This window comes from Lissotriton vulgaris, chromosome 3_1 (assembly GCF_964263255.1).
Source record: "Lissotriton vulgaris chromosome 3_1, aLisVul1.2, whole genome shotgun sequence".
Taxonomy (NCBI): Eukaryota; Metazoa; Chordata; class Amphibia; order Caudata; family Salamandridae; genus Lissotriton; species Lissotriton vulgaris.
The window spans coordinates 911,435,025-911,457,397 of NC_141689.1; the positions used below are offsets into that span (position 1 = coordinate 911,435,025).

Here is a 22,373-nt window from a genome sequence, read left to right on the forward strand (position 1 = left end):
AATTGTTCCCTCTTGTATCAGCTCTTATCAGCCTTCGTAGTGGCGAGAACTTTTTTCCCTTCCCCTTCTTGCTGTAGGGGCTTTACTTCTAATTATTCTGACAGTGGCAAATTTAGTGTCCAGCCCTCTGAAATAGATTTTACTTTTCGGCCTTGTGGCGTCCTGTTCTTTAAGCTTCCTTTTGCTGCTTATTTTTTTCTACCCAAGAACTTATTCTGTCTGGAATTCTGTTAAGTTGTGCGGATGCACTTTAGCCTTCTTCCCTGTTTTTGGGGGACTTCAATTTGAATGCCTTAGGGGCAGCTTTTGAGCTACCTATACACTTAGTATCCCTTATAGGAACTTTGACTTCATTTTGTCTACTTTTGTTCATGTGGGCGGTAATCATATCACAGGCAGGCAAATTCTTCCCCTGGGTGCCGTTTTCTTTTCAAGCCCTTTTTCTACTATATCGTGCCCCTGCAGCTAACTATCAACAGTTTTATGTTCGTTGTATTTGTTTTTACCCTTTAGGTCTTCCTACTTACCTAATTGGGTCATAGCCCTTACTGGGTTATACATATCTGCCATCACACCCCTGGAGTGGCTATTACATCTGCTGTTCTTTTCATTTTGTTCCCCTGGGACCCTCTCCCTTTGCTTGTTGTTCCATGTCTTGGTATCCTTCTTTCACAGGAGGCTAGGTTTCCCTTTCTATTCTGTATCTTCCTTCCTCCTCGTGGGTGGAGATACTGTTCTCTTCCACACAGCTCTGTATGCCACTCATGCCTTTCGTGGTCTTGTTTTTCTATGTGGGGACTACTTTCTCCTTTTTTCCTCCTCACTTTGGGAAAGATGCAACTACCCCCTCTCCTTTGGGTGAGTATTTCATTACTTTTTAATTGGGCATATCCTATCTTCTTTCCAACTGCGTATTTCTGCTGCTTATGCACTGTCGCACTGTTTCCATGGGTTGGACAGTATGTGATTGTCTACTTCAACTTTGTGTTGCCCTTAGTTTCTCCTTTTACTGCCTCCTGGCACCCTTCCTCAGTTGGTGATGTTGGTTCTTGAATGGGTACCCTTGTTTTCCTGTAGTGGCAATACCCTCCTCTTAAGTAGCATTGTGTACTGTCATAACTTCTTCTTTACGACAATAGGATGTATCATCTCTGTCTGTTCTTGCAGGTACCCTTCGTTCCTTCACGTCTCGTCCTCCCACTTACTGGTGAGGATGTGAGTTACCTTCGTTGGAGTGCATATGCTTTCACTACCCTGTATGACTTGTGTGTCTACTGAAAGTTCTATGTTTTTTTCTACGCCTATTTATCCTTATATGCATTTATCTTTGGATGCATATGTCTCTGCATATATATACCTGTCACTTGAATGGATCTCTTGTTGATGTATTTTACTTCTGATATATGTATGTGTGTGGTCGGTGCACATATGGTTGACTAGCCGTCTATATGGTGTTCGTCTTTGCTTTTTACCTACACCCTTCTTGGTGACCTGGTTCAGCCTTCTTGGTTGTACTCGTCGGTTTCTTTCCTTCTCCTCAGTGAGCGTCTGTAAAAAAAATTCGGAGGATGCCTTATATACCTTCAAGGTTCTCAATGTCAATCCGGTTTTCTTCACAGTTCTGGTTGTTTTCTAGCGATGCCCTTCAGGATTCATTGTTCTGTTCTACTTTTCAGCATCATTCTTTTAATGGAGGTTAATTTTTTCGAATTCTGTTTCTCGGGATAGTTTCCTTGACAATCGGTGGGTGCTTTTTATTCATTGGCTGTGTTGCTAGGGCTGAGCACGCTGTGTACGCTCCTTCCATTTGGTTTGATCATGGACTCTTGTTCTTGGTCCTTTTCCATTGCTTCTTAGGCTGCATTCCCTTTGGGGCTGCTTCTGTACTGGTTCTACACTGTGTTCTTACGGTCTTATAGCTTTCTGCTCCCTGCAGGCTTCACATAGTCCTTCTTAGGGATCGGTCCTCTCAGTGAGCCTCTTGCTTCACCTGTCATTTTCGGGTAGTCTGGTCCCTTTCTATCTTTTGGGCCAGAGGCTTCTCCTGTTTGAGGATCTTTGGTGAGGTCAGTTCGCAGCCCTCCTCCAATAATGGTATTGCTTGAGTATCTGATTCTAAGATCAGGAATCTGCTGCTAGATGTCTCTATCAGATGGACAAGTTGAGGGAGGACGCATGCCATTCTCAAATATGCATCTGGTCCCCAGGGAGGTGATGGTCCCAGATGCCCCCATTAGTATTTATTTAGCTCACGAAAGCTGGTGGATCCCAGGACATATGTAAGCCCTGGTGGGGGGCCTCTTCCGTGCGGTCCCTCTCCTTTGCTTTAATCGAAGCCCTGGGGAAATGGTGGTCCCTGGGGCTCTTAGAGCCTAATAGGGGGGAGTCTTGCAGGCCCCTTTCATAATTTCTGTAAAGCCCGTGGAGGTGGTGGTCCCTGGGGCTCATAAGGGCCTCAGGAGAGGAACCCGTGTGCTGTCCTCCTTTATTTTTTCTAATGTATGTGCATGCCATTAGGACCTGACGCATCTGTGGGCATTTTTTTTTTAAAAAGCGCTGGAGGCCACACTTTAAAAAAAAAAAAAGTTTTGCAGCAAATTTGTAGTGATTTTCTGTGCAATTTAAAGAAAAATTATTTACTTATGGGGGGTGCCTCTTGGACCCCAGCCCCAAGGATTAGGGGGGGATCAGTCAAGCGGTGGTTGGGAAAAAGTGGGAGAGTCCTAAAACGCAAAACACCCATGCATTTTTCATAGCCTTTTTTTTTTAAACAGGGCTACCGCAAAAACTGCTGAACAAAATTACGCCAAACTTTGCATGAAGCTAGAGCTTGGTCCAGAGAAAGTGCTTTCTGTGACTTGGTGTTAATCCGTTAAGTAGTTTTTGAGCTATTGAGTCGTATATCTGGATGGCTGGGTTTGAGGGACTCTTGCAACTCAGTTTTAAAAAATAGAGCATTCTGATTGGTCTGGGGAGGCTTTTTTTTCCCATGAGCTAATTTGCTCCCGGGGGAGAGAGACTCCCACCGCAGCTAGCCGCTCCTTTTTGGCTGTCAGCAACATAAAGAAAAATGTTTCTGCCAGCCATTACAGGACGCGAGGGACTTATCAATGTATTTAAAAAAAGAGAAGAAATAAGGGGGCAGGCTAGGGATACACTAGCCCTTGATCAATAGAGATCTTTAAAATGTCACTATGTCAGTGAAATTTTCTTCACCTAACATTACTTTAACTTTTGCTTTTTCAGCGCACAAACACACGTTCACACCACAGTCTATCAATCTTTCTCTATCTCTCTCACTCACTCTCTTTCTGATCAGATTTGCTGCAGAGGGTACGTCAACTTCCTTGGAAAAAATGCATTACACACTTCAAGCAAAGTTTTGGAGTTTGCTTGAAGCAGAGGCAGTGTGCTATAAACTACATTGAAAACGCTTGCTGCAAAGTAAATGTATGTGCTTACACATTCTATAGGCTGGGTAAGCGGAGGATAGCCTGGCATGGAGCCGCTTAAACCTGCTGCAGATTTCAGAATGGACACCTCAGCCTTTTCTCCTCTTGAGGTCGGAAGTTAGAGAACCTTTAAATTGATCAGTAATAACGTACAAGGCTTATAAACTGTTTAAGGACTTTATGTAGCTCTGTGCTACAATGATATTGTGCTCTGAAAGCAAGAATTAACAGGAAACATTGGCTGATCTAGGAATGGCTATATATTTTATTGTAAGGTTTGCCAATGTGTAGTCTGTTACACTGCAACTTTTCTCAAGATCTCTTTACAGTGAAAGCAGTTCATGTAGTTATGATTTATAAACTGAACAGTAGCCACTGTTTGAGTAAATGGTTCAGACCTTTTGCTGTTAAGAAAGAATCATCTTATTGCCCACTGGCTTTTGCTGACGTGTTCTCTTCAGTGTGATGGGCAAGAGAAAAACAATAGATCGTTTCTTTGTCACAAAAAGCTGTTGAACATTGTTTCATTGTGCTGCAAAGTTAAATATCCAGAGAGGGGTGGATTTTTGTTTGCCAATGAATTATTGACCCCTCTGCCTTCTGTGAGGATGCTGTTTCATATGCATTAGTAAGAGGGCTGGAAAGAGGGCAAATATCATTTCAGAATGTCCTTTTAAATGACTTATTTTTTTTTCTCTCTCTTGTAGGCTTTCCAAGCACTCCCAAACACGCTGGATGAAATAGATGCCTTACTGAATGAAGAGAAATCAAGAGCTTCCTGTTTCACTGGCCTCAATCCTTCAGTATGCTCTTTTTTTCCCACCTCCCACACCATGTTTTGAGATTTTGGTTGTACTATACTTGACAGCATGAACAATGTGCTGTAAATGCCAGATTCTGACTCTCATTAGAATTTTAAGTAGGTTCTCCAGAAGGCACAGTCTGTACTGTTGATGATAAGATTGTATAAACCTGATGTAAAAGTTTTATATTGGTTTTGTAGATCTTGAAGCTAAATACAGTTTACCAGTCCTTGTTAAAGAACTGTTCGTTTATTTGTGTGTGCTTTTATGAGTTGACATTTGTGTATATGTTGTGTTGTCATTAGGTTGTTGATGAATATACAAAAAGAACAGAGGAAATCTCTCAGCTGACAGAGGAATTAAATCAAAAGAAGACTGAGTTGGAAAACTATAGGCAGAATATTACCCAGGTAACAGACTATAATCAATATCTAAGGTCGATTTTATTGCTGTTTACACACCTTTGCAGAGACATATTGTGAGAAAGAATAAATAATCAACTGTTGTGACCGCTTCAAAACTGGCTTTTTATTAGTGTCACAGTAGACCTTTAGTCTGATTGCTGTGGTAAAATAGAATTCTGTACTATTGCAAGTTATTTGTTCAGCGTCTCTTTCATTAGCAAATTCCTTTGCATATATTAAATACACATATTAACCTTTCAAAAAGTAGGCATTTTGAAGACTACATGAAAAACCATAGAAGGGATCAAGTCCTGCTTTGCTTTCTTGTGCCTGTGCTTTAACTTTGACTTACCCTACGACTGGGAGTGGGAACAGTCATGAGAACAGCTTTGTGACCCGGGACTGGGCCCATGACTTGAAATGGTAGCAACTGTTATTATGCTCTACAATGTATTGTTTTGCCTCGTGATCTTAACCCCTCCCCTGCTGATGACGGAACCGCTCCGTCATCAGCTGCGGTGGCGCTGTGCTGATGACGGAGCGGTTCCGTCATGGCCCGGCCGCCGCGCCTGCGCGGCGCGTTCTATTGAGCGGGGCGGGCCATGACGGAACCGCTCCGTCACGAGCACAGCTCAACCGCAGCTGGTGACGGAGCGGTTCTCTCACCAGCATGCGGCCGCCGCGCGACCGCCCCGCCCTGGTAGCGCTGCGGCGGAATAGCCGCCCCAGCGAAAGGGTTAAATAACCTTTGGTTAGATATGGGCACATTGGAGCCCTGCCTGGCGTCAAAGGCACACCTCGTCGAGGATTCGTGACCGACAGCTACTTGCAGCAGTCCTGGCATTGCTTAACCGCTTGCGTATGGCAGGAATTCCAGCCCTGTGCTGGACATTCCAATCGTGGCCGTGACATAACCATTCCGTCATCAGCACAGCCCAACCGTGACTCGTGACGGAATGGTTCTGTGACGAGCATGGAAGGGGTTAAAGCCTGTTTTTTTCAGAGAGGACTTGGATCCCTAAGACACTGTTTTGCAAAATGTTGAATGATTTGGAAGACTGATATAGATAGCAGTGGAGAAGGAGATACACGTTGAAGAGGGCAGAAAGAATGGAACATGGGCTTGAATGGCACATATCACATCAGTTCCTTTCTTTCCACACCTTTTGACACAGATTCATATCTCATCTTCCAACTTTGTTCGATTTTTACAAACACCAGAATTTTATTTTCATATTTCTTTCAGCGAAAAAACAAAGTGCACAATGTCTAGGGTTGACTTGCAGTCTTGTGAAAAAATTCTCCTAAAGCAATCAGAGAGTGGGAGGCAAAAGCTGTATTTCGCTGAACACAAAAAGCGAGGTAGGTTGCACTCCAAACAGTGTATCTGCTCCCTTTCCAAGTTACCTTCTTCTGATAAATCGAGAAACAAGTTGTGCCAGAAGCACAAAAAGTACAAGCGGGACTTGTCCTTATGTTGCTATTCTTGCTCCGGAGAGAGATCATGCAGTTGGCACTCCAAGGACCGGCTTCGCTGCCACTGCCTGAATCCGAGCCTGCCCGAAGGTTGTCTTGGCTGGTTCGCATTGCCAGGGCTGTTGTCTACCCCACAGCAGATAGAGCATGGACAGATTTGCTACATCGGTTTAGGTCATTTCTGGCTCCCTCTGAACACCTTTGGCTCCATGGAGTCACAGGGGCCAACAGTTGAATTTCCATCTGTGGATTCAGTCTGATGATGACTGACCCCGGTTGTTCCTTGATCTGTGTCCTTGCATGGGACAGCCCAACCTTCCACTCTGGTGCCTAAGGCCACGGAAGCGACAACCTCCAATCCAGCGGTTCCTGCACTAGATCTGGTCCCGAAAGCCATCTCATCAACAGAGTTTGGCCTGCACCAGCCCTATGTCTTGTTAAAAGATCACCAAGAGGTACCCCTAACCTGGAGGATCCCCAGCCTCATGCTCAACATCATTACTAGAAGAGGCTGAAAGCTTTGCTCAGATCAGATTCTAGGGCTTCAAAATATCACCCACTATGAAGACGTTAATGAGGAAAGGAATTGCTTACTTCTCCCTCCTCCCGCCCCTCACTATACTGAGACTGCCCTTTACCTAGGTATGCTGAATTCCACTGGACTTCCTGTTCCCCATTGAGGACAGTGCCTCATTTGCAGCAGTACCCCGCAGAGTAGCAAAGAATCTAGACTTAAAGATATCTGCAATAGGAACTAAGAAACATTTTAACACAGCTGTGGCCTGTGGCCCTTGAGGCCTTGCTGCCTGTAACGTGGGCTAGAAGTAGACCAGGACGAAAGTGGTGGTTTGTTTAACAGAGTGCTATTTATTCGTACTTCTGACACCATACGGAAACAAATTGTTCTCACTGGGTCTGGTATTTCAATAGTCCACACACTGTCTTTATCCCAGGGGGTTATGGGAACTGTAGTCCGCTGTTTTCTTTCACAGTTCAGGGAAGTGCGTAGCGGTATCGTCTGCCGGTTCGGGACTTGTTGGTGCTCCACTTTGCGGCAGGCCAAAAGGAGAAAAGAGAGAAAAGAAATATCAGGAAGGGTTTCTCCTTCCTTCCTATGTCGCGGGATGCAGGGGGAAAGTGAAGGGAAGTCACCACTGTGTAGCGCTCTTGCGGCAAATAACAGGCTTCCTAGGCTTCCTCACCCGTACCGCCCCCAGCCTTCCCCGGAAGCCAGGTCCCTCCCGGTAACAGTCTGAGGCGTCCCCGTACCTTGTTAAGCCACGACCCTTCTCCTGGGCCGCGGGGGGCTTCAGCGTAGTGCCAGCTAGGGTCTGGCTGCCCTTCTCTTCGTTCGTCCGCTCTCTCGTCCCGCAGTGAAGGCTTCTCGGCAACAGCTGGCTCCGGCTTCTCCTCCGACGCGTTGTTCCACGGCAGCACCTCAAAGGTCGTTACCAACGTCTGTTCCTCCCAGGCAGGTCCCGACGAACGACGGTCTCCCTCGGCGTCTTCCTTTTTCAGAATGCCTGTACCACGTGATCCCATCAGCTAGCCAGCCCCGGCAGAGGAATTAAAGGGGCCGTATTCATTCTGTGAACATAGAATGGGAGAACAGTGAGGAAAAAAGTGCCCCGACTGGGCATCCACAGAGTCCATGTCCTCACACTGCCCTTCAGCAATGCACTGTTGGAATCTTTGATGGTGACCTGGTCTAAGCCATGTTCAGCCCCACTTGTAAGTTGCCCTGCAGCTAAGCGTCAAAGGCCCACCCCTGGTGAGCCAGCTTTTCTGACCCAGCGAGTCAAAAGACAGGGAGTCAAGACATCAGCAAAGCAGTCTTTTCTTTAGCCAGCTTGTCCTACAGCCTGTGAAAAGTGTTTGCCTGCTAGGACGATAAACACATGCCCTATGGTAAATGGCCAGGAAGATCTTGCTATCTTACTCTAATGCATTTCAAAATAACTTTGCTCAAACAGTCCAAAACCGACAAGAACTAGGCAACTATGTCTTGAGGCCTAACTAGACACAACAGTTTGTTGTCTGACATGCTACGAACAGCAGTGTAATGATCAGCGGTCAAGTATCAATGCGTACCACCGGATTCTCTGGGGATGTGCCGGCATCCTTCATAGACATGCCAAGGCTCCAGACTTTTCGGTGAAAAGGCCGATTCTGCTTTTAGACCACTTCACTGACAGCCATTCTACAGTATGCTCTTTATGCCTGGTCTCTCGGCCTCACCTGTTTTACCAGCAGTGCCAGAAGCTCCTAGTATACTTGCAGGATCTCCCCCAACACCAGAGACAGCCCTCACAACCTGTACAGCAGCCAAAACAGTCTTTCCGCAGCTTAAGAGGACACAGTGTCAGCAAAGGCTGTGCACATTACCAAGAACAGCCATTTTCCTCATCACGCAATGTAACTGCAGCCAAGCCTCTGATTTTGATTCCTACGTAATGCTCAGCCAGTAGAGGCACACATTTGTTTTTTCCTGCCTGTCTAGCATACAGTTACATTGGATCTGTGGCTATTGCCCATTGTTCAAAGAGTTTACGCCACACCATTCACATAATAGCCTCCACCGATCCTACGCCTTTTCACTCAAACTAGAGTGGATCATGCTGACACCATTCTACATGAAGTTCAGTCACTTTTAGCCAAAGGAGCCTTAGACCGCATTCCCTTCATAAGAGCTGCCCTTAATACAGTTTTGATCAAGGCTTTTCCACCACTGCAGAAACTATATTGTGTTCCAGATCAGGCATTTTTAGGCTTCTTGGGCATGACCTCAATCATTCTACTGGTCTCATGTGCCTTCTGGCATGTGCAAGCAGTGCAGTGGAATCTCCAGCACCTGTGGGCTCAAAACTGGGGTCGTCTATTTGACTACATCCCATATTGATGGAGAGAGTCTCGGACTTTCAGTGATGGCAGGCAGACACCTTCATGTTCCTTGGCAGGCTGTGTCCTCACCCCACCCAGAGCTCACAGTGGGGATAGATGCATTGTCTCTGGTTTGGAAAGACGTTTTGGAAGAAGTGGCGATCAGGACCCTTTGATCTCCAATGGTGCGAAAGCTCCATATAAAACTCCTAAAGCTCTGCCCCATTCCGTTGGCTCTGAACACCTTCCATTAAGGGGAGGCCCATTCAGGTTTTGGTAGACAAAATAACCACCATGTGGTATTGCAACAAGCAGGGCAGTATGGGGTCATTGACCCTGTGTAATGAGGCACTGCACCTTTGGACCTTCAGGAGATCTCCTTAGTATCCAACCATTTGGGGATAGGGGGTGGGTTAATATATGCCAGGGCAGATGAGTTAGACAGACTTCAGCTGGTGTTCCATGAAAAGCATCCTTGCCCATTGGGACGGGCCTTGGTTTGATCCTTTCGGGAGAACAGTGAAAGTGCAGCGGCATGATTACTGTGAATTGGAGTTTCCAACAGGAGGCTCCCTGGGGGGTGAATTTTATCTGTAGTGGGATGCACATCTCCTGTATGCCTTCCCACAGCTACCACTCCTGCCTCTGTTGAACCTGCACATCTACCCTCTAATTTGTCAATTTCTTTGGCAGGGTCTTGCACCCAAATATCCACAACCTACATCTCTTACGTATGTAGATTGAACCGTGGCAAGTGATTTTGATTTACCCATTGAAATAGTGGATGTTATTCTTGCAGCTAACCGACCATGCACAAAATCTATATATTCGGGTCGTTGGGCAAAGTTTGTGGCCCAGTATGGTAACCATCAAGTTGATACTCTACAGGCCAAGTTAACTGATGTTTAATTGTTTGTATTATCACAGGCCAAGGTAGGCTTTGCAGTGGGCATCATTAAAGGTTATTTTTCTGATGGATACTTCTAACCGCAGAGTCTTTACCTTGGAGTACATCCTAGGTGCCAGATTCAATACAGACACTATAGCAGTGCCCCCTCGCACTGCAATGCAGAGCTGTGCAGCTTTGCGCTGGTTCCATACCGCCCTGGCAGTGACAGCAGAGTCGCATATAAGCTCTGTTTTCAGTCCTTCCTTTCTGCGCCTTCCACCATGGATATGAAGCGCCACCCCCAACTTTGTCAGTTTTCCGATGACTTCAAAAACAATTCCACCAGTGTGCTAGGGAACAATGTCCTCCTAAAACAACAGTTTTCAAGCCATGCAGTGACTGCAGGAAGTAGATGTCTGTCATAGACCCGCACAAGATGGTTTTTGGTGTATGGGCAGAGCAACGACTCTTAAGTAATGTGAAAAGTGTACCTTCATGCACCTGAACATGATCCGAGACCGGGGGGTGAAGTGTTATGTTGCTTAACACAAGAAGTCTCAGTTGTTGCATAGGTCCTACTCCCAACCCAAGTGACTGTCATGGCCCAGTCCTTTGGCTGTGCGCCACTCTGACTCCAAAATTAAGGCACGAGGATGCCATGATATTAGTTGCACCCCTATGAGGTCTCCAGCCCCAGAACCAATTTCTCAGTTGGTTCCTCAGGAATATTTGTTCTAGAAGAAGTGTGAGGAATTAAATATTTTAATCCTTTTCCAGTGAGGTCCAGCAGTATCTTCTGTGCTTCAAAAGGGTACTTCAAAGGGTGGCCATCGAGTCTTTTGTCCTACTTAGGATCTTCAGTGACACAACTTGTGCTGACTCTTCCGTTATGGCCCGTATATGTCATACACACACTGGAAACAGATTAAAATATCTAATTCCTCACACTTCTTCTAGAACAAATATTCCTGAGGAAACTATTCACAGAGACACCCACAGTCTCACCACACCTACCACCCCGGTACTGAAGAAAGCCCACTTGACCCACAGAGGCAACATAAGGGCTGAAACATGTTGACCATTCTTAAACAATATTCTGGTGCGGGAGATCCATAACGAAATCTCATCACGCACTTACAACCAATTTTTAAACAATAACTCTAATCCAGATCTATTAAACTGAAACCTGGCTGTACGAGTATTTTTTAAGTCACTTTAGTATTTGACCTGAGTATCCCTGATCACTACTGCACTAACCAGGGGTACACCTCCGGGCGGAGGAAACATGAGCACTAACCCCATGATGATGCTGTCATGTGATTAACAGTAGACGGAGAATCAAGATATACTGCTACTCCTACCATCTGCAAGTGAATGAGGTTTTTTTATTGGGACATAGAACACAAAGAATTGCTAACCCAGGTTTTCAGGACAAGTGAACCATTCCCCATTTGATTTTTGGATATAGATTAAGGAAGCTGAATGGATCATAGCTTCTTCTGCTCCCTCCACCTTGATTATTTAAACCATAGTGGCTTCAGTGCAAATCTAAAAACATTGAAATTCTTTAGAATCCAGTCTCATGTCTGTTGAAAGGTAAATGATGTATCCAAAGTGAAGTACTACTTCCAATAGGTACAGAGCTGCAGTTGCTGAAGTTATTGTTTTTTTAATCTTGTCTCCCCTTTTTAAAAATCTGTAAAATCTGGCATCAGAGGCTTACGTCTCCCTCCCTTCTTTGCTTCTAATATATATTTTTGATGTATTTGCAGGTAAAAGAAAGGTGGCTTAACCCTCTGAAACGGCTTGTGGAACAAATCAATGAAAAGTTCAGTGATTTTTTTACGTCCATGCAGTGTGCTGGTGAAGTGGATCTTCATACAGAAAATGAGGTATGTTTCCTTTTTTTAAATATGAAATTTATACTGACCTTAAAAATTCTTGTTAATTTTGTTGATATAATATTGCAAATGTAATTTTAGACTTGAGTTGGTTTTTCACAATTGCAACATTTAACTTTTTATTTGTTTCATTCTTTCATTTGACAACCATGAACACACTCTAGATTGGATTGTAGTGGATCACATTCTTATTAAGGTTTCCTTAAACAATTTCTTCAACTGTAATTTAATGTATCTGATATATTGAGCTTTGAGCAGAGGTTTCAGTCTCAAGTAGCCAAATTTCTCTCATTGTAACACTTTACTGGGGCCCAAATCACTTGAGATCTTGTGTTTCTCTCGCTTTATCTGTTCCTTCAATTAGAAGAGCAATAGAATAGGAGCCATGTTCTATTAAAGGGGGTATATTTGTTTTGGCCACACTGCCATACAGTTTTTTTCTTTGGCACAAAGTAACTGAGATTTTGCTCTTAATGTAGGTGATCTCTTCATCAATAAGGTGAAGCAGCCAAAACCTAACCTTTAGAGTGCATCTTATTTACTAATCTATTATAAGTAGTTGTATGAAGGCAGATCACCAACTAAGCAAAATCTATTTATCTCCCCAAAGCTAGCAATTTGAGAGATGGGTATTGGCCTGAAAAAACTGCACCTTGTATAAGAAACTGACAAAAAAGGAAGTACTAATAATCTGGCTGGAAACACCTCACAGGAAATCAGCGTTCTTACATGTTCAATAAAATTATCAAGAACATATTTGCTTTGCATATAATGTGATTGGTTAGGTAATTAATTTCTGATGGATATTTCTACACCACATTTTCCTCACCTTGTGAACCTCCCCAACTGCTAGGCATCTGTCATGACTCAAGCCCACTCTGGACATGGCCGATCGAAGCTACATACAGGCACCGTCCATGCTCACTGTTCTTTTTTGCACATCCATTGACTCTGCTACTGAACTTGAATCCTACCAGTTTCAATGATTACTTTCTTTAAAAAGTCTAAAACCTCATCTGACTGTGTAGCAGAAATGTTATCACCGACAACCAGCAACCGAGAGACAACACTTTATATGGTCAGAAACAAGAAAAAATGTAATTCCAGATTCCGGTTGCTGTTATCTGATAAGTCAAAGTCGAAGAGAAAGTTCAAGAAGTATACGTGAAGCTCTTCAGTGTCCAGGCACTCCCATTCTCAGTGGGAGGTTGCACGGTTGGCATTTCCTGCCCCTGACTCTTCCTTATTTCTCAGAACCCATTCCAGATTTGAAGCTGAAACACCCTGAGTTTCCAGAGCCCTTCTCAGCTCATCGTCAAGTTTTTAACTTTGCTCAGGTTCTCTCTGAGACATATTCTAGTACTACAGAGCATTTTAACCTCCAACTGCACCAATGCTGGCGCCAATGGCCAAGCTTGAAGTCTGACCACCTTGCACCCAGTGCTGGGCTATGCTTCTACTCCTTCGGCGAAGACCTTGCCTGATGTTGCTGCATCACTGTTGTCACTGGCTCCAGTGATATCAAACCTGGATCCGTCGACGCTGGCCTTGGATTTAGACCCTTTATCAGCGAGGGTTCGCCTAATATTGCTCTTCAAATCACTAAAGGATGTTCTTGTGCTGAATTATTATTTTATTTTATTTATTTATTTTATTTTAAGCATTTATAGAGCGCAGCTGATACCTTGCAGGCTTCCTGGCGCTGGAGAATACTCTGCTGAAGAATAGACCGGAGTGGTTAGCAGGTGAGCAGGGATTTAAGGGAATAGCCAGGTCTTGATGCGCATCCTAAATGGAAGCAGTTGTGAAATCTGGCGTATGTCAGTAGGCAGGCTGTTCCATAACTTGGCCGCTGCGACCCTGAAGGATCTGCCCCCAGTTCTGGCTTTGTTGAATCTGGGCACCTTTACCAGACGGGCTGATGATGATCGTAAGTCTCTGGTGGGAGTGTACCATAGGAACAACGCTTGCAGAGGTCTGGGCCCAAGTCCATGCAGAGCCTTAAAGACGATGCAGAGGGACTTGAATGCCACACGCTGCTTTAAAGGTAACCAATGTAGCTCGGCCAGGGCTGCTGTGGCCGAAGACCTTCTCGTCCAGCCAAGAGCCAGCTTGGCGGCGGCAGATTGAATTCTTTGAAGTCGGTCCATCAGCGTGACTGGAGACTCAAGGAGCAGGGCGTTACAATAGTCAAGGCGACTGAGTATTGTGCACCTGACTATCGACGCCCGGGCTTGTGCAGGGAGGAGTGGCATGATTTTACGCAGGGAGCGTAGCAGGGCTGTACAGATCCCCACTGTTTTCGCTACCTGGGTTTCCATACTCAGCTTGTTATTGAGCATGGCTCCCAGGTTGCGGACTGAGGAGACTGGCAGAGGTTTATCCCTAGTCTCAGGTGGCCAGAATTCACTCAGAAACTGGCGGGGTATGTTGGTGCCCGCACAGAACAAAACCTCTGTTTTGGAGGAGTTAAATTGGAGGGAATTTCTGTGGAGCCACCCAGCCGTCTCTCTTAAACAGTCGTGGAAGGTTGTTAAAGGAATGGAGTCTTCTCCTTCCCAAGAGAGAATGAGCTGCGTGTCATCAGCATAATTGATCGTTTTTATCCCAAAAGACTTAATCAACGTGACCAGCGGGATGAGGTACACGTTAAAAAGAATGGGGCTGATGGAAGAGCCCTGGGGAACTCCCTGAGGCACCGGTGCAAAGGTAGATTGAAATGGGGGGAGGGAGACAGCCTGTCTCCTGTCCCACAAGTAGGAGTGAAACCAGAGCAGCGCTGTGCCATCCACACCTGCCTCACCTAGTCTCTGCAACAGCGTGTTGTGGTTGACCGTATCGAATGCGGCAGACAAGTCCAGCAGTATCAGTGCTACTGGCTGGCCCCTGTCTGCACGCATGCGAAGAACCTCCACTCCACTTCTTTAACGTCACAATTCGAGAGGATGGAAGCCTTTTTTCCTCTCTTATTCACATGCCTCATCCAGTCCAAATCGAATCAGATGATGAGGCGTAGACAATTTACTATCTCCACATTATACTTCTGATGGTACTTATTTTGATTTGCAATGGCCTGAATCAACGCTTGATCTGCCACATGTCTCCCCCTCCAACAAATGAGAAATCTTCCTTTGTGGAAGTCCCGAGGAGAGTTGCAAAGTGTTAGAGCTACCTGTTCCAACTGAGATTAAAGTTAACCTACTTGCATAACTCCTTTAGCCTGGGCCTTGGACCTCTGAGCCCATATAGCCATTCAGTGAGGCTTTTGTTAACTGTATCTTGGCAGCCTGGTCTAAGACATTCTTTGGGTCCAGCTCCACTTTTGCTAGACGTGATAGACTGGCACCTGGGCACCTGAAGGTTTTGAAACAGTGCTCTTGTAAAGTTGCAACAAACTCTTTCTCTTATACACTTCTTGGACAGGTAAATAAAACATATTAATGAGGTTGCTAAAAAGGTTTTCTCTTTGAGCAGCTTTGCATTGCACTCTTTCAATGCTTTATGGCTTGCCACTGACGCACTCTTTGGAAAGTGAAGTTTTGCCAGCATTTCTGGAGGAACTTCATGCATTCTTTACATATTTTACATATAGAATTCAGGATGGCAACAATGCAGCAAACAAGTGTTGTCCACTGACTTGTTGCCTCTTCTGTGGAACCAGTATCCTCCACCCACATGCCTGGTTGTTTTCCACCAGACTCTCAGGAGCTGCCCAGATGGGGGGTGATAAGGGATGAGGACAGCAGCAACAATCTTCCTTCTCCAGGTACTCAAGCTCATCAGACCAATAGGTTCTGCATATTGTCCAAGTTGGCTATGCCCTAGCCTGTCTGGATGTTCTTCTATATTTATATTGATTTCACACCATTTTTGGCAACTACTGGTAATGTTACTCACCACGATTGGGGTTGAGATGGTGCCAGGTGCACAGTGCAGGCACTTTTGCTATTCCCCAAGGACAATGAAGGCCTACAGCCGATACTGAACCACAGAATTCTGAACTCATTCCTTTGGACGGAGACGTTCAAGATATTCAAACCTTGCTCAAATCCTACTGTTCATGGAAAATGGACCTGGACCTGCAAGACCTGTTCTTTTACTGATCTTGCAATCCCACAGGCAATACCTTAGCTTATTGCTGGGACCAAACCACTTTCAATTCACGGTCCTAACCTTTGGCCTTATATATGCCCCTGGAGCCTTTACAAATGTCATGTTAGTGGTGGCTTCCAGTATTAAAGTACCTGTACGTGTGCCTCGTCAACTGACTGTTGAAGGTGAGCTAACCACTGCTAGTCTTGGAACACCTGCAGAGTTTGTGCCATTGCTGTTCCACCTGGAGTCCATTTCTCATCTGCAACCAGCAAAGATGCTGCTCTTCATCTGGGCTATCTTAGGCACAATCGCTCTAAAGGCCTTACCTACTGCCCACGTAGCGGGTCCAGGAAATCCAGGCTATTGTTTGATTGTGTAGAGTGAAAACATCTGTTCCAGCCTTGATATTTTTGAGGCTGCTAGGCCTGTTATCATCCTGCTGATGCCCTATGCTAAGAGGCACATGCAGGCCCTACAACGAAACTTGTGCCTGCTTGGCCCCAGATTTGAGGGTGCCTGTACTGCAAGATTTACATCTCTGAGGTAGCTTATTGGAACTTGCTGCAGGTGATTGACCGATACTAACCGGACATGCAGATGATGATTCAGCTTTATCCCTCCAGATGTCACTGTGATCACCAATGTATCATCCCTTTGGGTAGAGGATGTGGCCTTCCAGCTAGTGCAGTCGATCTTGAAGCTGGGGAACCGCGTTCGAGTCTCGGCAGGGACGCTCAACATCCTGTGATTCTGGGCAAATCACATAGTCACCCCTTGCCTACCAAAATGAATGCGTTCGTCTGTAGTGCAACTGGAACTCATGTAAAGCGATCCGATACTTTCGGGTCAAATTCACACCATATAAACCGCCCCCCTGCACCCCCCCCCCCCTCCCTCCCTACCCCCCCCCCAAAAAAATCTGCACTCTTCTGAGAAGGTGACTTAGACAATGTGGCAATCTGGGGTTTTTCTCTCCATTGTAGCAGATTTACCACATACATTTCCTGGCGCTGCATGCCACTGGACTGGTCTTCAAAGTGCTTCTGCTATCAGTCAGAGAGTGTAAATCTAAGGTGCTTTAGGAAAACACAACTGCTAAGTGCTACAAGCAGGACAGCATGGGCAATCCTGCTTTCTCTGGTGGTGCTAAGGCTGTGGCTGGCACTCCTGAGGGAATTCAAGAATGGTGAATCACCTAGTGGAGTTCTCAGCATCCTAGCAGGTGAGCTTAATATGTGTCAACTTAGCAACCACAGCTGCCTTTTATGTATACATCAGACGGCAACCTGGATCCAGGAACTTTTACAATGGCCTCTGCATGCTGAAGAATGAACCCATCACCCTCTGTCTTGGAGCTGTCCTGCACATGTCACACACAGATGCTTGTCATGAACCAGTACAGCTTCTGCCTATGGTGTCTCTGCATCAAGCGAGTTTTAAGTCCTATGACAAATGCACCCTGATGAATTGAAAAGGTTATCAAGGACTGAGTAGCTAAACAGTACACCGCCCAACATAAAAATAAAACCGGGTCGGTCCCACTCCATGTTCCAAGGCTGATCCCATTCACCCTTATTGGGCAAGTCCAATCACAAGAAATCCAAGTGACACTTTTTCACTTGTAAACACTCCTGCTCGAGGAAGAGATCCCTTGGTCAGCATTTTAAAGGCCAGACTCTGGCATTGATATCTAACTCTGATCCAGTTCTGGAACCAATGTGCCCTGATTGTAACTATCCCGTGCTTACGAATTTCATCAGCGGTTTAGTAGTTTTCAGGTTTACTCAGGGGGCCTTGTCTATTTCCACAGGCAGCCCTTTCAGCAGCACCAATTGCACCTTTATGTGGCTCTAGGGGCATGAGTGGTCTCCAAGAGCCACAGCAATTCTTTTTGCCTGGTGCTACCTCCACCAAGCATCTTTAGTTTTCTTTCCATCTGCTTTTTCCAACCAGAATGAGACAATCCAACTCTGTCTACCTCTCTGGGGGAAATGCCATTAACAACATGGGTTAAACGACACATGTTGTTGCAACGCAAGTGGAACAATGCTTGCTTTAACCACACATATATCTTAACCACTCATATGCGTCGGAAAGGCAGTCAGTGGTATAGTATTGGAGCGAGTCTGTGTTGCAGACTCCTGCAGATGACATTCACAGGAACTGTGGCTTGGTGAGTAGTTTTTTAGTTTTATTCAGGTTTCATTGTGGTGGTAAGGGTAGTGTTTAGGGCTGGGGCCAGGTTTTAGGGCTCAGGGGGGGTGGGGAAGGGCGGCTAGGATCAGAATAGCTATAAGGGCTGGGGGCCGGGTTTTCGGGTTCGGGGGGGTGGGGTCATGGTAGTTTTGAGGGCTGTGGGCGTGATGGTTTGCAGGAGTGGTGGCCAGGTTTTAGGACTCAGGACGAGGGGGGTGGGATCTGATCTTTTCCATACATATGCGTTTACCAAGCATGCCTTTACAACTGAATTTGTTATAAAGGCATGCATGGTAAAGATGCTGTCATGGTTGAGAAGGAGTTGTTTGACATGCGTTCTGTCATACAACCCCTCTCTGGTGCTCTGTTATATTGGACCAGTGGGTCCTTGAAATTGTTAGAGACGATTATGCTCTTCCCTTCTGTGCACCCCCCATTGTTTGTCCAGTTTTTTTTTCAGATAGAAGATGATCATGCCACTGTTTTTTCAAAGAAGTGACGATGTTGCTTACGAAGGCAGCAATCGGAATCGTATCCAATATTCAGACAGGTTTGAGTTGCTATTCCATTGACTTCCACGTCCCCCAGAAGGATGCAGCCCTGTGACCAGTTTTGGACTTCAGAGTACTGAATTCATTTTTCAAGAAGAAGATCAAAATGATGACACACTCTCAGGTTCTGCTGGTCTTGGGCCCTGAGGACTGGATGGTGTCTATAGAGATGCAGGATTTCTTCTTTCATTTGCTGATCCTACAAGCACACTCAAAGTATCTCTGCTTTATAGTGGGGTTAGGTCACTTCCAGTTCACCCTCCTGCCTAGCAACTGGGCGTCAGCCTCTCTGATCATTACAAATGCACATCTTACCTTACCTCAACAACTGCCTATTGAATTTGGGCTTGCGACAACAAGTTTCAGACCACCCTCAGACAATAGTAGTCTTCTACTATCTCAGAGGCTTCCCTTCAATGGAATCAGTTCTGGATATTGGCGTTTTAAAGAGAGTCTGAAACATTGAGTCTATAACCATGATATTTCAAGCGAGACCTATTGTCCTGTCTTTTACAGTTCTGAGACTTGTTCTTCTAGCATCTTTTATCCTGGTACATCGCACACCTTCGCACACTGCTTGTTTATTTCTCTGCTGGTCACTCTCTGCGTCTGAAAGTGTGGAATAGACCAATGAATAAACTGACATCAGCACGCAGGTGTGGTGTTCTGTGTAATGCCCAGAGGCAAGAAGAAGTTGTAATGAAAATTGTGTGGCCCCCTTCCAGCGAACAGGAACTATAAGAAGAATTTCTGGATCTTGTAAGGTGCTCAGGGAGATTTGCAGGGTGGGAATTGTGTGGTTAGAGTATCTACTAGAAAGAGCATTAACAAAAGTCTGCACCCTTAGGTAACTCAAGAAATCTTTGCCTGGTGTGCACACCCTTGGTGACCATTTTCTCCACCGTTAAAAATTCTCAGTGTCCAGATTTTTGCTTAGTAGAGTTTCCACCTTGCTAGTGTCATGGAGACACTTTCTGCATGCGATGGAAAGTGAGCCTTCTGTGTCTTTTCACCTGTGGCTTTAAGCCAATGAATTCCAAATGTACCACAGGAATGACCACATGGAATTCTGGTGGTCCAAGAGTGATTCCAGAGGATCTTACACTCTAAACCTCTGACCCTGAGCATTTGCCCTCCCCTTTGGCTTCTACTTCATGGGGACAACAACTGGGTACTCTGGCTGAGACGCCACCCCCTCATCCATCAAAATTGAGCACGTCCACTTGAGAAACTTTGGAGTTTCAGCAGAATAAGTGGTTGTAATTCTGGCTGTCAGCCAACCTTCCAACAACTCCATAAAGTCAGGTTATTTGTCTTATTTTGTCCCATGGCGTGAATAGAAGCATATTGACCACTTGCAGATGAAGTTGTCTAATGTTATTTTGTTTTTCTAGTCTGTGGCTGGGCAAGGCTTTGCTATGGGCACAGTTAAACTGTTTTTATGCTCTATTGCAGTCTTTTTTCGTACACCTGATATGCCGTCATTAGTCAAATCGCCTGCTGTGGTGTGTTTCCTTAAAGGGAGCAGGAGGAAATATGGGAAAGCTCTTTATCAAGTGACATTGGGAATAAATCTGTCTCATCCTTCCTGATGTTCGTGTAATTTGAGCTGCTATTTAGCTATAATCTCTAGTTTCTTCTTTTTTTTTAAAAAATACTTTATTTGTAGTTTTCCAACAATGGAACAAATAAACTTGAGCAGTCATTTACAGAAACCTTTCGAGACAGTTTTTATCGACACGTTCTTTAGTTCACGCATGAGAGTCCCTGGTGCCCATTACAGGTCATTGTACTTTTACACTTCCCTTGACATAGCAGCGCTTTCAGTGACAAAATACAAAAGAAAAAAAACATCAGGGCTAACATAGGCACCTCACACACTGTTTTCTCCATCAGACCCACTAGACTGCTCACTGCCTAATTCCACTGCTGAAACAGTTCTCTGCTCAATTCTCTCCAACTTGGTATGTCCTCATCTAGCTTTTCGTCCTTTCGACATGCCTTGATATGCAACTCCTCAGCCAAGGACCACTCGGCTACATCCCTTAGCCAGTTCGCAAAGGAAGGAGATCTCTCACCCACCAAACAGATGGCTACCCTCCGTTTAGCCAACACCAGTGCCAATTGTACAAGCTTATTTGCCATTTTTCTCTTTTTGCGTTGCAGCACTAACCCCAGGAGGCAGTGTCTAGGCGTTGCCTCCAGCTCAATTCCCACCCGTCCGCCGATGCGCACTACTACATCAATCCAGTACTCGTGAACTTCTGGGCAATCCTACGCCAAATGCATGAAACCCACATATATGCCATGACATGTAGGGCCCTCATGCGATCACGAGGCATCTATGCGATGGAGCTCCGCCGTAGTCATGTATACACGGTGCAAGAAATTATAGTGCAGCATCTTTAACCGACCATTGTAGGACACCTTATGCGTTAGCGCACATGCACTTCCCCGCTTCTTTTCCTCTATCGGCTCCTGCAAATCCATATTCCACACTTCCCACGCCTTAAGGGCTAAGGAGCCAGAGTCAGCCGTCTTAGCCTTATACAACAAGGACACCAACCTCGCCCACCTCCTCAAGTTAGCAGTATATCTAGAGTTTCTGCGGTCCAGGGCATGGACGGGTACAGTGGCCACGTCATCTTGGCCACTTCCATCAGACCAGCGTATTGTAAGTATTGCCCCGGACTCAAGCCAAATCCCTCACACGCCTGCTCAAACGTGATATAGGTGTCATTAATATACAAGTCTGCCAACACCATACAGCCACCCAATCGCCATGCCTGAAAAGACATGTTGTCCACCATACTACGCACCAGAACTAACTGCCAGATGGACAGTTCCGGGTGAAAAGGACCCCGCCCCAGTACAATGACTTTCTGCCATATCCAGGCTGTTTTCTTAACCAATACAGCTGCCCGCACTTGCCCCAGCACCCTCCATCAGTCCACTGGTAGGTCCTCTGCCAACACTTGTCCAGCAAGCAGGTTTTTTTCCCAACAATCTCCTTCATCTAACCACTGAACAACATGCTGCAGATGTGCCACATAATAATATAGATCAAATCTAGGGACCCCAAGTCCACCTTCCTCATATCGCTTTTGAAGCACACACAGCGCAACCCCACAACGCTTTCCTGCCCAAAGCAGAATTACCAAGAGAGAATTCAATTTTCGAAATACCTTCACAGAAATCGGGCACAGCGCATTCTGAAAATCATAAAGACATCTTGGCAACAATACCATCGTTGCCACTGCTATTCTGCCCATTAATGACAGCTGCAGTGTATTCCAGAATTCCACGGAGCCCGCAATGACTCAACCACCCTATTGATATTCAACTGATTCAGTCTAGCATCCACGTGAGCCACCTGTACCCCTAGGTATCGGAAATGGTCTGTCTCCCACCTCAGCTCCAGTCCAGGCAGTTCTGCAGCTTCTCTCATCCCCACCAATGGAAACGCCAGGGATTTGCGCCTGTTAATGCGCAGCCCCGAATTAGTTGCACACCGATCCATTAACCCCAAAAAATGTTGTATGGCTTCGCCGGGAGACGTAACATAAAAGAACACATCATTGGCGGAAAGTGAAATTAGGTGCGAACTGAGCCCAATTTGTATGCCCCTGCAGCCCAATTCCTGCTGGGCCCAGACTGCCATAGGCTCTATAGCCAGAGCAAACAGTAGCGGGGACAAGGGACAACCCTGCTGCGTGCCCCTTCCCA

General features: G+C 45.6%; 1 protein-coding gene across 1 annotated transcript in view; it reads left to right on the forward strand.

The window, feature by feature from the left end:
- SMC5 (structural maintenance of chromosomes 5) overlaps positions 1 to 22,373 on the forward strand; it is a 628,567-nt gene that overhangs the window by 451,323 nt on the left and 154,871 nt on the right. Inside the window, exons 19-21 of the mRNA XM_086961254.1 lie at positions 4,160 to 4,255; positions 4,561 to 4,665; positions 11,677 to 11,796. Of these exons, the coding sequence (XP_086817380.1) occupies positions 4,160 to 4,255; positions 4,561 to 4,665; positions 11,677 to 11,796 (321 nt within the window). The remainder of the gene's footprint in view (positions 1 to 4,159; positions 4,256 to 4,560; positions 4,666 to 11,676; positions 11,797 to 22,373) is intronic.